General features: G+C 32.6%; 1 protein-coding gene across 5 annotated transcripts in view; it reads right to left on the minus strand.

Annotated features, from left to right (window-relative positions):
- The window catches only part of BMP2K (BMP2 inducible kinase), a 131,657-nt gene that overhangs the window by 34,960 nt on the left and 82,473 nt on the right, over window positions 1-14,224 (minus strand). For all 5 annotated transcript variants that reach the window (XM_058722156.1, XM_058722155.1, XM_058722153.1 and 2 more), the window contains 4 exons: window positions 10,553-10,656; window positions 8,988-9,067; window positions 4,408-4,568; window positions 22-233 (listed from right to left, as the gene is read on the minus strand). In XM_058722156.1, the coding sequence (XP_058578139.1) occupies window positions 22-233; window positions 4,408-4,568; window positions 8,988-9,067; window positions 10,553-10,656 (557 nt within the window). The remainder of the gene's footprint in view (window positions 1-21; window positions 234-4,407; window positions 4,569-8,987; window positions 9,068-10,552; window positions 10,657-14,224) is intronic.

The following is a 14,224-nucleotide window of genomic DNA, read 5'->3' on the forward strand; positions in this document are numbered from 1 at the left end:
CCATAGTAACCAAAGAATTACCTGTTGCATGTAGGCATCCTGAAGTAGCTGCTGCTGCTGCTGCTGCTGCTGCTGCTGCTGCTGCTGGTGAGGATGGCGATGCTGTAAATGTAGTTGCTGCAACCTCCAATCTCCCTGTTGTAGCTGCTGAAGTACTCTATGCTGTTGTGGAGGCTGCTGAGGGGGACCCTGACCCAATACAATCTCGGGGCCGTTTCCAGGTCTCGGTGCTCCTAAAAAGTGGTTTCCATGTCAAACATAGGTTAACATACTCAAGACTTCAACAAAATGGCTGGATTTCTAAACACTCATTTCAGTAACATTACCAAGGCATTTATATCCTTATTTTGTAACACAGAAACTTCCATATGCATGTAGTCCAAAGGGATTATTTACTGTAATCTTAAGTACAACTCTGCCCAAGTCAACATCTTAGAAACACTTCTTTCTTATCTGTCAACACACCAGCCACATCCTTTCTTTCTTGCTTCTCAACTATCACATACACTGGCATAGGGCTGTGTCTTGGCCAATATGATTCTCTCCGTCTACAATGCCACTTGCCACCCACTGCAATTCTTCTTATCCTTCAAAGTTTAGCTCAAATCTCTCTTCCTTGCTCCTTTATCTAATAGTTCCACTCAGTTTATAACATTTCATTCAGTCCTCACATATTGTTTTCATGGCTATTTCCTAACTAGGGTCCCTGGTGGATGGGATGATGACTCATTGATCTGTTAAGGCCTTAAGGAATCTTTTTTATAAGAGATGTTCAATAAATGCTAGCTTAGTGGATCTATTAATACTGCCTCCTAAATGGATATTTATTTATAAGCTTCATAAATTTTACCCAAGGCAAATCCTATAAATAAACTTTGGAATTATGAGAAAGAGACACACAACATCAAAAAGAAAAAATGTGATATACTATAATTTCTGTAGTCTCTTCCAATGAGTTACCATAAATTCAAATGCAGCTATATATTCCTAAGGGGGAAAAAGAGGAAGAGTGCAAGGAAGGAGAGGAAGATTCTTTTTCACCAATATCTTTAAACTTCCTAGGCCTTAAATATAACACACTTCTATGAAAATAGTTTTGTAACATTCTAATTCTCCCAATTATAAGAAAATGCATGTTGGCTGCAATTATTTTTGAATTTATAAAAATATGCAAAATAAAATTAAAACCATAATTGTACCACACAGACATAACCACCATTAATTAGCCTTTTAAGTGTATTTCTTCCCACTTAGTAGAGTACTGAAAAGTTAAGCTCCTCAGCGTTATTCGTCTTTTAGGACCTTGATGTCTAACCATAGAACATTATGGCTGTGAGTGAAGCCCAGTCACACCAGCAATCATCATAAAATAACTCACGAGGCTCACCTTTCACCTCACAAACTGTGACTTCACGTTAGTGACAGCAAGCTAAAGGAAGTTCCCTGGTTCTCAAGCCAAGGCCACAGAGCACCAGAGAAATCATAAACATCACAGCAATCCTACATGGAAACAATGCTTTCAAGTATATCATTAAATCGTCATACTATTATTGCCCAGTTTGCAAATGATAAAACTAAGGCTTAGAGAAGTTAAGTGGAATCACCGGTAAAATTAAAGACAAACTATTAAGAAAATATTTACAATATATTTAGCAAAGAACTAATACTCAGAATATAGAAAAATCAAATCTTCAGGGCAATAAAAAAATAAATAAATAAAAGCAAAACAATCTCACAGAAAATTACAAAAGATAATCCAGGAGAAAACAAATGGCCAGTAGACTGAAACGTTGTATTAATCAGGAATATTAAAATAAAAACAAAGATATTTCACCTATAAACAGGGAAACATTCTAAAAAACCAATACTATCAAGTGTTGGCAAGGACAGGAATCAAAGGACACTCACACTGTTGTTGAGTGTGAATTTTTGAAGTCTTTTTGGATGGCAATCTGACAAATTTTAAATGAGTATACCTTTTAATATCTTCCTCAGAAAAAATACTCTAACATGGAAATCAAAAGAGTCTGTTATAAGGATGTTCACCACAATACTTTTAATAACAACCAATACTGGAAATAACCTAAATGGTTTAATAAGCTATGATACATTCACACTACAGAACATCATCTACCTATTAAAATACACATGATAGATATATATGCACTGATGTGCAAAGCTCTCCTAACTGTAGGAGTTAAAAAAAAAAATCAAATTGCAGAGAACTATGTATGGTAAGAATCTACTTATGCTAAACACAACATAAATCATTTGTATCTATATATGAACATGCAAAAACATAAAAAAGGACCCTGAGAAAGCATACTAACCTATTGCTAGTTTACAGAAAAAATAATGGAGACTTTTACATTTTTCCCCGAAAACTACTGTGCTGAATATTTTAAAAGAATATATTTAAGTGTTTCTTAATATATATATAATATATATTTTATATATTATATATTATATATTATATATTCTTGTACATATATATTATATATAATATATATACATATATACATATATATATAATATATATACATATATACATATATATACATATATATTATATATAATATATATATGTTATATATATATTCTTGTATAATATTTAATGGGGGGAAAAGTTAAAAGATGCACATATGGGGGGGAAAGGAGTATTATTTTTCCAACTTAAGCTGGAAGCATGACAAAAAGAAATGCTGTCCCTGCTATAGGAGCAGGCCCGACCCTCACAGCTAGACTTGGTGTTCTCCTAATAAACAACAATTTCACAGAACACTAACATCAGACAAGGCTTCCTGTGACCATGGTAGATCAGGACAAGGGGACCGAATCCTGACAAAATCAGAAACAACCACAAAAATGACCAAACCTCTCCCTGTCCTGGTGAATAGGGCTGACTACTGCTTCTATCTAGCTGGAACTTTAGCTCCCCTCCTTCTAGAGAAGTAAGATTTATTAAGATACCTAATAACATCATACCCCCGGCTTCCTGACAGCATTCAATCCAGAGCAAAGCCCCACCTTCTTCAAGCTTCCCCCAGAATTACCTAAAACAAGCCCAAATCCTTCAATAAGTCTTTTCAAGCTCCATCTTACTGAGACACCCCCACAGATTCCCATGATATGTGAGTAATAAACCAAATTTATTCAAATACAAGTGTGTTCTAAGTGGTCTTTGGCTGGAGGGCATTGATACATCATAGAGAAGACTAGTAGATCTCGAACCCAAAATGGTAAAAAAACAAAAAACAAAAAACAAAAAAAAAAAACACTAAATGCTTACTATGAAACAGAAACTTCCAGATAGCACACACCTTGTCATTTATTCTTTATAACAGGAAAAATAGGTGTTATTCCCATTTTACAGAAGAGAACAGTGAGGCTAAGAAACAGACACAAAAGGCTTCAACTTCCCCTAATTTCTCTTTTCCATGGAACAATCCTCCATCTGAGTGACAAGACAGGAGTAAGCAGCAACGTGTCAGGTAACATTAACATTATCTTCCCTGAATATACACCTAACAGTAATAGTGGTAGCTAATATTTAACATTTCGTAAGGACAGGGGATTATATTAAGCAGTTATTTAATCCTCACAGCAATCCTATCAAATAGGTACCAAAATTTTTATAACATATATTACTAACAAATGGGAAAAACAGAACTCAAATTCAGGTTCATGAGACTCAAACTGGTGGGCTCTTAACCATTAGAGCATACCAATTGAAAACATCTTAAATGAAAACATTTTAACATTAAAACAAAATAGCTAAATCACAAAATAAAATGCAAAGCAGGGTTTTCTTAAGATGGGGCTTCAAGTTATATCCCCAGACCCATGAGAGAACAAGTTTACTAGCTAATATTAGGGATATTTTCTTGAGGAAAAAATTTCTTTAGGTACTACACTGCACCATAATGCTTTGAGGATGTTTTAGATTAGAAAAACAAATCTCAAAATCAGATGAGAAGACAGGTTTCTGTGTCGTAATGTCCACACGATCTAAGCTAGATGCCTCTGCCAAGGTTCTAGATGCAGTGGAAAGACATATAACTTTTTAAGGCTAAAGTTTCAACTTCCTCCTTTCCAATACAATACAGAATTTTCCATACTCTTAGAACTTTATTATCAACCTCAAACCCTACTAGCTGATGACTCTATGGATAAGCAAGTTGAAAGCATTTTATACCATACTTCTATATTACCAGTATGTTACTACTTTTGCCTACAACTTTAGGAAAAACTAGTTGAGTTTATCAGACATCAGTAGAAAGTTTCTTAAAGCATTAAGTTATATGCTTCACAATAGTAAGTTTGCCAATAATTTATATTCTTAGGAATATCAAGCCATAAGATTTAAGCTAACTATAAAGGTGACAAGGTTGGCAGGGCTGCTATTACCTTTTGGTCTGTGGCCACCGAATTCACCAGGAACAGGGACTTTAACAGGTGTTGCTGAACTCTGAATGGTCAGCACACTGGGAGTGGCAGTAGTAGAGTTGGCCTTTGGTCTTTGTCTTGGTGCAATTGAGGTTTCTGTTGGTCCAATGGTATCTGTTATTCTACAACAGAAAAATACACATTTCATTCTAAATACTGGCATTATTTCTAATTTACTATTTGTCCTACAAAGCATCTATTTCAACAGATGCATTTTAATTATTACTGATGATATTAGTCCTCTCGGCCTCTTCCTGTCTCATTCCCAAGTATTAAATGTTTAATAAAGATAGGAAAGTAAATAAAATAAACCTAGCCATTTTCCTTAACTCAGTATGCTACCATTCACAGTCTGCCACTGAGCTGGTAGATAAAGAATATAGGATTGCTCTTAAGGAAATGAAGTAACAGACACAAACATAAACCTTCTCATAAGATTCTGGACCAAATCAAGAGCCAGCTCTGTGAACCAGTCAGAAAAATAAAAACAAGATACAAACAACAGCCTCCCTTACCTTAGGCTCTAGGCCCAAGAACAAAAAGATGGCGCTCTAGGGCATGTGAAGCAGAAAGGGGCCCAAATTTTCAGCAGGTGGAGCCATCTGCTCACATTCAACTTCTTGGATCTTTATGCTTTACTTAACAACAATGAATAGAAATCATATAAAACTCTTCCCACTAGGACTTAGTTTAGGCCACAGACACAGGAGGTCAAAGTGGTAAGCACAGGTTTGAAAACAAGAGACACTAAAAGACACAGACATTTTCTTTTCCAAAAAAAATTTTTTTAAAAGCCAGGGAAAATCTTTAACTTATATATTTATCAACTTATTTTTTTCTATAAATTCAGTACAAAACTTCAAGTACTTTTTAATAGACTTATTGATTTACTTTTCAACATGATTGACATAAAATCTCTTCACCAAGTTCCCTGAGCACATTTTCAAATGATTTGGTACTTAAAAGTTTGCATACATGATTTATCAAATATGTATCTGCTGCATGCATTTGGAGAAAGTCCTATGTACAATAACTGTACATCTACAGTTCTTTCTTATATCAGTATGTGCCACAAGAGGGAGCCCTCTCAACGATCTTTCTAAAAAGAAGTGAATTTGAATCAAAAGATTGTGGAAAATAGTAGAAATACATTATATGTGTGTTGTTTTCTAAAAATAACATTTATGTTTTAGATGGGATGGGTTATGGTACAAGTTACAGGAAAACTGAACTAAAAGGCAATAAAGTTTTATATATATATATATATATAAATATATAAATATTTATATATATAAATATATAAATATTTATATATTTATATATATATTTATATATTTATATATAAATATAAATTTATATATAAATTATATATATTTTATTTTTTATAAATATATAAATTTATAAATTTATATATTTATAAATAACATATATAAATAAATAAATATATAAATTTATTTTATATAAATATATAAATTATATAATTTATATATATAAATTATATATATTTTATATATATAAATTATATAATTTATATATATTATATATTTATATATATATAAATTTATATATATATAAATATAAATATATTTATATATTTATATATATATAACCAGTTATATCTCATTTTAATGATAATCAAGTATTTACTGAGTTCAAATTACGGATACGGCACTAAAACCAATGCTGAACTCTCTAAATTCAAGTAATCTGGGGACTGTATATTCTACACTATCTTTCTATCTGTCTATCCATTCTTTATTAAGATAGTAGAGGCCAGGCCTTACCCTGCCGTGTTCCTGTTATAAACTGCTCTATAGAGATTCACAACATACATGAGCATAGCAAACTTCCAAAAAGCAAATTAAAAGGTCTGCAGATTTTAGTCTACTGCTGCCTAATTTTACCCATGTACCAACATCTATCATACGATTACTGCTATCCAGCAAACATGGCACAATACCCGGTCTTCAAAGAATTTACAGTATACCTAGGAAGATCTGACACATGTTCATCAACATACAGTAAAATAGAGGTCAGTAAATATAATTAGTGCCAAGCTAGTACTGTCAAGAGTTTCACAGAGGAATAATTCCACCTTTTTACCTAATTTGCCTAGAAAGGCTTCAGGTAGGTGCTGGAGAATAAAAAATAAACATGCTTTCATTAGACAGTGAAAAGAAATGAAGCATTCTGTATGAAGCAATGGGAAGAAAATGCCTGGGCAGATTAGGCAATAGGAAAACACAAACGTGACTAAAAGGAAAGACTGAGTAATCATTAGTATCAACACTACTGTGCAGCCTCATCTGCAGTATTACAATAGACAAAGCTGTTTTCTCTGCTTCCTTTCTTTTCCTCCTCCTTCCTATCACCTGAGCAATCTTCCTAAAACACACACTCTCTCCTCTTAAAATACTTCAGTGTTTCCATCTGGCAGGACAGTGATTCTCAACTTTTCCACTTTTAGATGCAAGTCACAGAAGTCTCACATGTTTAACAGTCCCAAGAGCAGGTGCAGGTTTCAGGGAAATAGAAAGGGGCTTTTAAGAAGTAAAGCAAAACATGCCACATAGTAAAGGCCGGGCAGATCGACAGTGTTCATAAAAGCTCTAAAACACGTAAATAATGGTATTTAAAGATTTCTCCAATCACCCCTCCCCATTGATAAGCCTTTGACATGAAAAAGACTATGTTTTAGACACATTTAAACTTTTCAAGTTATTTACTGATTATATCAATAAAGAGTAAATTTATATTATTGACCAATAAGCACCAAGGAACCTAATTTTTAATGTCAGGTACGGATTTGACATAATATGAATAGTACTGTGAATTTTAGCTGCATTAACTATTTCATTAGCTTATAATTGTATAGCTATGACTTGTGTCATGGTGAAAAGATATTCAAAACGTCATTCTTGTTCAGTTGAGTCATGTTTTTTAAAAATCTATATCTGCTTTCTTACAGATTTCATCATTGACAAAATAATTATTAAAAACACACCAATAAAATAAAATTGAACTGACAAGTCCTACAATAGTTCATAATTGCCACTCAACTGTAACAGCAGCTGCCAACTACAGCTACGTCATAGATAAGACAGTCACAGTGAATTCGTGCAAGTTAGATGCAACTTTACTCTTTCATCTCTTACTCAAAAGAGTATTTTAAATTCAAGTAAATGAAGATTTTTTTAGAGTGATGGTATATTTTTTTAAACGAAGTCATTCACAAATGACACCTTAATTTCTAAATAGCAAATCATTTTTTATTACTTATTTATTATTGTAACACATCTAAGAGCAAAGTCACAAATTGTAGAACTGACTGCCAGTTGAAAATTCACTAGCTTAAAGGCCAAAGTCCAAATTTCTGAGCATAACATATAAACAAAGTTGTTCATGACTGGCATCTACCTACCATTTCCCACTCCTCTCATCTATGTCCCCTCACACTCCAGCCTTGCAGTTTCACAAAGGCCATTCTTCTTGCCTGAAGTGCCTGCCTGTTACAGTTTCACTCCCCATCACTCCAGGTGACTGACTACTCATCCCTCAAGGAAAAGTTAAGGCAAAAGGATTCTTTCTGTCCTTCTGTTTTCTCTGCTCCCAGCTTTCCCTTCCTCCACTCTTAGTTGCCTGGTATCTATCAGGTTATAACTCTTTTCTTGTCTGTCTTCATTAGAATGTGAGCTCCTTGAGAATAAACACTGCTCCTTTTTCTTTGTGGTTTACAGTATCTATATCTAGCATATAACAACAGGTACATAATAAATATACTTTATGTATTTCAGTCAAATGAAATCTTTGCATGAGTAAAATACAGTACCAAAAAAGCTGTGACCAAGAAATGTCCCCAACTGCAATATTATACCTGTCTGATAATCTAAAATATAATCCTGTTTATTAAGTTTTAAACTCAAAGAAGCAAGAAAAAAAATCAATCATTAATTCAATCATTGATCAGATACACATCTTAACATACATAACACAAGTCAAACTTATCAGTACAGTGAATAACTATTAACGATAATTTAAAACTTCTTTACCAGTCTTACAAGTACTATAGCCGTTCATTATAAATTATACATAGTAATACATATTTTAAATATGTATTAGAATATATAAAATCGATTACAAATTTAGAATATTCTAAAACAGTTGCCTGTTTTTCTTTCCTTAAAAACAAATCATACCAGCTACAAACACAAAACATAAAATTTCATGAATTAGAGTTCCCATGTGATGAAATAATAACCCCCAAAATGATCCAATGTAACATCACTAGCTGCGTAACCACTTCTTAATTGCTAAGGGTGAGCAGTTCAAGTGAGATTGATGTCAAACTCCGTCCCTAAAGTAAGAAAACTTCTTTTGTACTTGTTATCTAAGCTCCTCATCACATGCAGTAAGGAACACACATTTTTTTTGTGTATAAGCGAAAATGATATTTAATCAATGACACTTGCTAGAATTGAACATCAGAACTATACCCTTTAAAAAAAAAATGCCTTTTCAAATCTCAGCACAGCTTTGCCTACCTGGCTTTTATTTGGCTTTTCCTAGAAGCTGCTTCACTAGCAGTCATCGGTTCAGGAAGAGCTGAAGGAATAGAAGAATTCTTCGAAGAAAAAAATAAAACTTTTCATTTTGGTTTTCATTTCAATTGCAGAAAGTTTTATTTAAATGCTATAGATACACTCTTAAGCTTAAAAAGTACTGTCTGTGAAATACTTTCACCTCAGATACCTACAAAATATTCACATATATTTGCCAGATCTAATCTGCAAATACCACTTCATTCTACACAAATGTCACTTTCAATATTCATGTTCCACAGAATCCCTTGGAAAATAAACAGAACATCATCATATATCCACTTTACAAATAGGTAAATATTGGATAAAAAGAAGGATTATATTCCATTTGTAAATCAATGACTATTTTCCAAATGACTTTGGAAAAGGCAGCAAACACCAAGCGTATGAGTAAAGTGCTATTTCTATATACTGCAGATAATTTGCATGACATTGCTTGTAAAAAGTCTAGAAAACAAGAGCAGAAGACTTGTTTATGCTCTATAGAACGTTTGTCTTACAGTAGGCACCCAAATGCATATTTGCTGAATGAAAAACTAAAAATCCAGTTAAATGTCAAATGAATTTACTTTCATGACTATAATATTAGACCTGCCTGATTTTCAGCATCAACAGAGAATATATTACAGTGAGACTTAAAAACAAAAAAAAATAGTATCAACTTCCTTATTTTTCTAGTGGGATGGACTAAGTTTTACATACCGAGACATCTATAAGAACAAGAGCCAGAATGATCTTTACAAAGTTGAGAATGGCTTAAAATTAGTGATGGGTTTAGACTTTTATTAAAAATTAGCAAAGACTTGCCACATACAGTTAATCTGACATAGTTAGGTATACTATGCAGACTGAATATAATTCAAAACCTCTAAATAGTATTTATTAGCTATTATCAACTCATCGCCTTCCATGGACTTGGCACAGGGTTTTACATTTACTATTTGTGATCCTAATAATTATTACTTTGATGGAAAAAGAAATAGACATTAAGTAACTTCCCAAAATATACAAAATCAGTCACTGATAAAGACAGATCTGAACCCAAGTCTCTACATTTACAATACCTATGCTCTCTACACCAAAGGTAACCAAACTTATTTCAGTTTACCCAGTGCTTAGTGTCTCAGCAAGTTTTCATGACCCTCTCCAACTAAAGATCTAATAGTTCTGTTTGTTTAAATGATAGGCCCAAACAACTTAATAATATTAATTTGTGCTGTGTCAAACAGATGTCACTGTGTGTCCCTCAAAAGGAAAAATATCCTGCTGTGCCTCAAGTCTGCAGTAGCTCCCCGGGGCACGTCAATACACAGTTTCTGGCAATTATGACTTTTTGTCAAAAATACTAATCACAAACACACTATCGGACCACTTGTCATGAAATAATTGTCACTTGTCATGAAATAATTTCACTTGTCATGAAATAATTCTGTAAGTATATGTATCTATATGTATATATCTATCTATATGGGATTTTAAATTCATATCCTACTTGAAAAACTACTTACATTGATGTTGGAGACTGGACAATCCTTTTTGGCAAATTTAAATGCAAAATAGGACACTTGAAATATGTCAGGTCTATGTTCTGGATCTGGTTCAAGCATGAACCCTGTAAGAACAGATTAAAATGTTAAGAAGTTTCACTGAACACACAGAAGCTATTTAGGGGCATGTTAAAAGAGTAAAAGGTATATACATATATTTTTTCCATTCTAAGATCAGTGATTCTAGTAAAGTTTGTTAATGTTATAGAAAATATAGAAATTGTTATTTTAGACATGAACAAATGTTAATATTCTTCTCACGAAGTGACACAAAACATGAGTTTTGTGAACTGAGGAATTATTCAAGAAAGTTCCAAAGCCACAGTACAAGTCCTTATTGTCATTATTATCTAAAATACCTCTCCTAATTTTCAAAGGATCCTGAATCAAAGAGAAAAAATGTAAGTTGTGTGCATTATAATCTATTTAACAAAAGTAGTTCAGGGTTGACAATATAGTTTTCCAAGAACATTCTTTCTTCCCATAGTGATGCTAACAATATTCACCATATTTCTTATTTCTGCATGCTATTCACATCATGTTCAGAAGTATGAGCAGAGTTTTAAGGCTCTATTATAAGCAGATTTCACACCAGCCTCACAGCACTGCTTGAAATACCTGACCTTTTGTCTAACCAAAACGATCTTTTTTTCTAACCAAATGACCACTTGACTATTTCTTGGGTGACTTTTTAATTCACAAGTTCACAAGAAGGCTGACATTTATACTCGATTCTATAACTGAGAAATTCGTATTTTGTTAAAACACCTCCATGTTCTAACTCTGTTTCACTGATTAACTCTAAATTCTTATAATGTTCAAATCATTTTTAAATCTATTTGGAATATATGTATAGCATCAATTAGATCTGAGATTTGCTAATAAAATTATAAATAGAAAAATCTAACTATATAAATGACTAAACTAAAATTAGAAATCAAAATGAATTAAATCGTCCTTTCAAATTTAAGCAACATTTGAACAATGTGTAATACATCTGCAACAGCATGATCAGCATGGGTTAAAAACACAGTTGTGTAGAAAATGACACTAACCACAAACTTAGAAATTGATTTAGGAAATTCTAAACCCTGTTTTAAAGATACTCTGCACATAACTTGATTTTATATGCTTAAAAAGGCTAACATATATCACTTATAAAATTGACTTTTTATTATTTTATCACCAGTGTTAGATGGAAATAACCAAAAATATTTACTATTAGTTTGTCTTTAACTTCATTCCAGAAAGGATTCGGGAAATCTACAGTTTATTTTATCCTCCAAAATTATATTTGTTCTTGATACCAACAAACGTTAGATATTTTAAAAGTATAATAGTACATGATATGAAAATAAATTTAAACACTTTTAACAATAAATGCTTATTCATATAATTTTTAAAAACCAAACAAATCACAAGAAACCTGCCAAATTCACAAACTTACTCTGTTTTTCTATTCTAACAATTAAGTTTATTTCACTTTTAAAATCTAATCTCAACTGTAGCAAATTATAATATTTATATTTATATAAATATATAATAGACCTGAAAAGGCATAAAAAACTGTAAGATTTTTTAAATATATGAGAAAATTAGAACTAACAGAAAAGTAACAGCTGAGGGCCCCTCACCTCCCAAAAAAACCTAGGATAATGATGTCAGTAAAGAAACTGTATATGATTTTGTCCTATAAATGTAGGCCAAAAATTTAGCTCTCTACTTTATAGCTGTCAGAACAAATAGAGCAACATGATCCATTACAAGAATCACAGTATACTTACTACAAAAACAAACCAGGTACTAAGAAAAAGCACTATTCCTGATATTGAAAGCAAAAAGTAAATTCTCCTTGGAGTCTTTATAAAAAAGGCTCACAGAGTGAACAATATTCTTAAGAAATCGCAGTGAGCGACAAAGGGCCATTCCTTCCATGATGATCAGTGACATAACACCTAACTGCATTTCAGCACAAGAAAATCTATGAAAGCAAAGAAAAGTATGACACAAGAATATACTTTTCTGGCCTGACTTAATCTAGGAAAATCTTTTCAAGTATCTAGAATAGAAAAGAATGATCCTCAGGCAATCCTATATATAGTTTCTTTCTTAGTAATGAAAAGCAAGGGAAAATAAATTTGAGATTTCATGTTCTCTAACCAGTGTCTTTATAGGTAACTCTCTCTCCCAAGATAGGCACTGCACAACATCCCCTAATGATTAGGTAACCAAGCTGTGAGTAACCAAGCTGATATCATTTTATAAGCAAACAAAAGGACATCTAACACCTGGCTCATGTTTTCATGTAGGACTACATCTACTAAAGTCAGTTTAAGTTTGTTAACTGTACTGATCCCATTCATGGTACATAAAATCAGTTTAAACGGTCATGACTATCATTTATTTTAATAAAATAGAATATAAAATATTAGAGTGCATTAATATGGTAAGTATAAGCAATGTTTCATGAAACCTGTTTTTTTTGTGTGTGTGTTTGTGTGCGCGTGTGTGTATGTGTATGAGGTCATAACTAAAATGTAATTTTTACTATGGATCTCAGTTTGAAAACCACTGTACTAGTGACCTCTCTCTCTACTTTGTAACTCATTCCTCTCCAAGAAAAAGACAGTGAGTTGTCTAATTGTTAGATAAGAAAAAAGAAATAAGCACCCACATTCATCAATCTCTGATACTCTTTCTTTCAGAACGATTCTCAGGACATGTTATATTCTCTCTGCAACCATGTTTTGTAAATGGCGTGCTTCTTGGGAGGAAGTCTATGGCTTTCCAGCATTGCCTATCACTAGGTGTAAGTAAATTTGGGGATTGAATACAGATTAACAGGTCCATTTGCCTTCAGATCTAAATTTCATTCTGCAATCTGCTTTATTAGTACTGATGTTGACACTTTTACCTGATGAGCTCCTGTGTCCTATCTCTGACTTGATTCTAATTCAAAGTATAAGAAGACTGAAATCCATAGGTAGAACATGGCTATATTTTTATCTCTGAACATTTTTATATTAGATATTATCAGCCATTTAAAAAGAAAAATATCAATAAGGCATCTTTAAGCATTTAATTTAAATAATATAATTTCCCAAACTGTCCAAGAGAATGGGTTGCAAAATGTACTCCTGGATTGCTGAATGATATAATCTGGAGTAGAGAGGTATCAGCTCTAATCTAGCTAAACAATGAGGCATATCTACTAAGAATGACAACTTCAGTTTTTTAAGTAATTTGTCCATTTTCTCTCACAATAATTAAACCTCAAGTGTAGTGTTTTAGTAACTCCTGCTTCAAAGACAACAAAACCATATCATCTACAAATATATGCTCCTGAAATGATTAAGAAATATATGTGTCTAGTTCATCCAAAAGTTAATCAAGTGTTTGAGTTCAAAAAAAAGGGGGGGGGGGCAGAGAAGTTAGAATACACCCTTGTTTACTCAATTTAAAGTGATCATGTGAATCATCATGGAACATTCCCACTGACCTTGATTCTACTGAAAATATAAGATCAACTTTTAAAATATTAGCCACATGGAAATGAAAGGCTATTTCTCTGTTCCTCTTAATTGCATGACTCTATTGATACAAACACTACTAACACACCCTGAGAACACAAAA

The sequence above is a fragment of the Neofelis nebulosa genome, chromosome 3, assembly GCF_028018385.1.
Source record: "Neofelis nebulosa isolate mNeoNeb1 chromosome 3, mNeoNeb1.pri, whole genome shotgun sequence".
Classification (NCBI taxonomy): domain Eukaryota; kingdom Metazoa; phylum Chordata; class Mammalia; order Carnivora; family Felidae; genus Neofelis; species Neofelis nebulosa.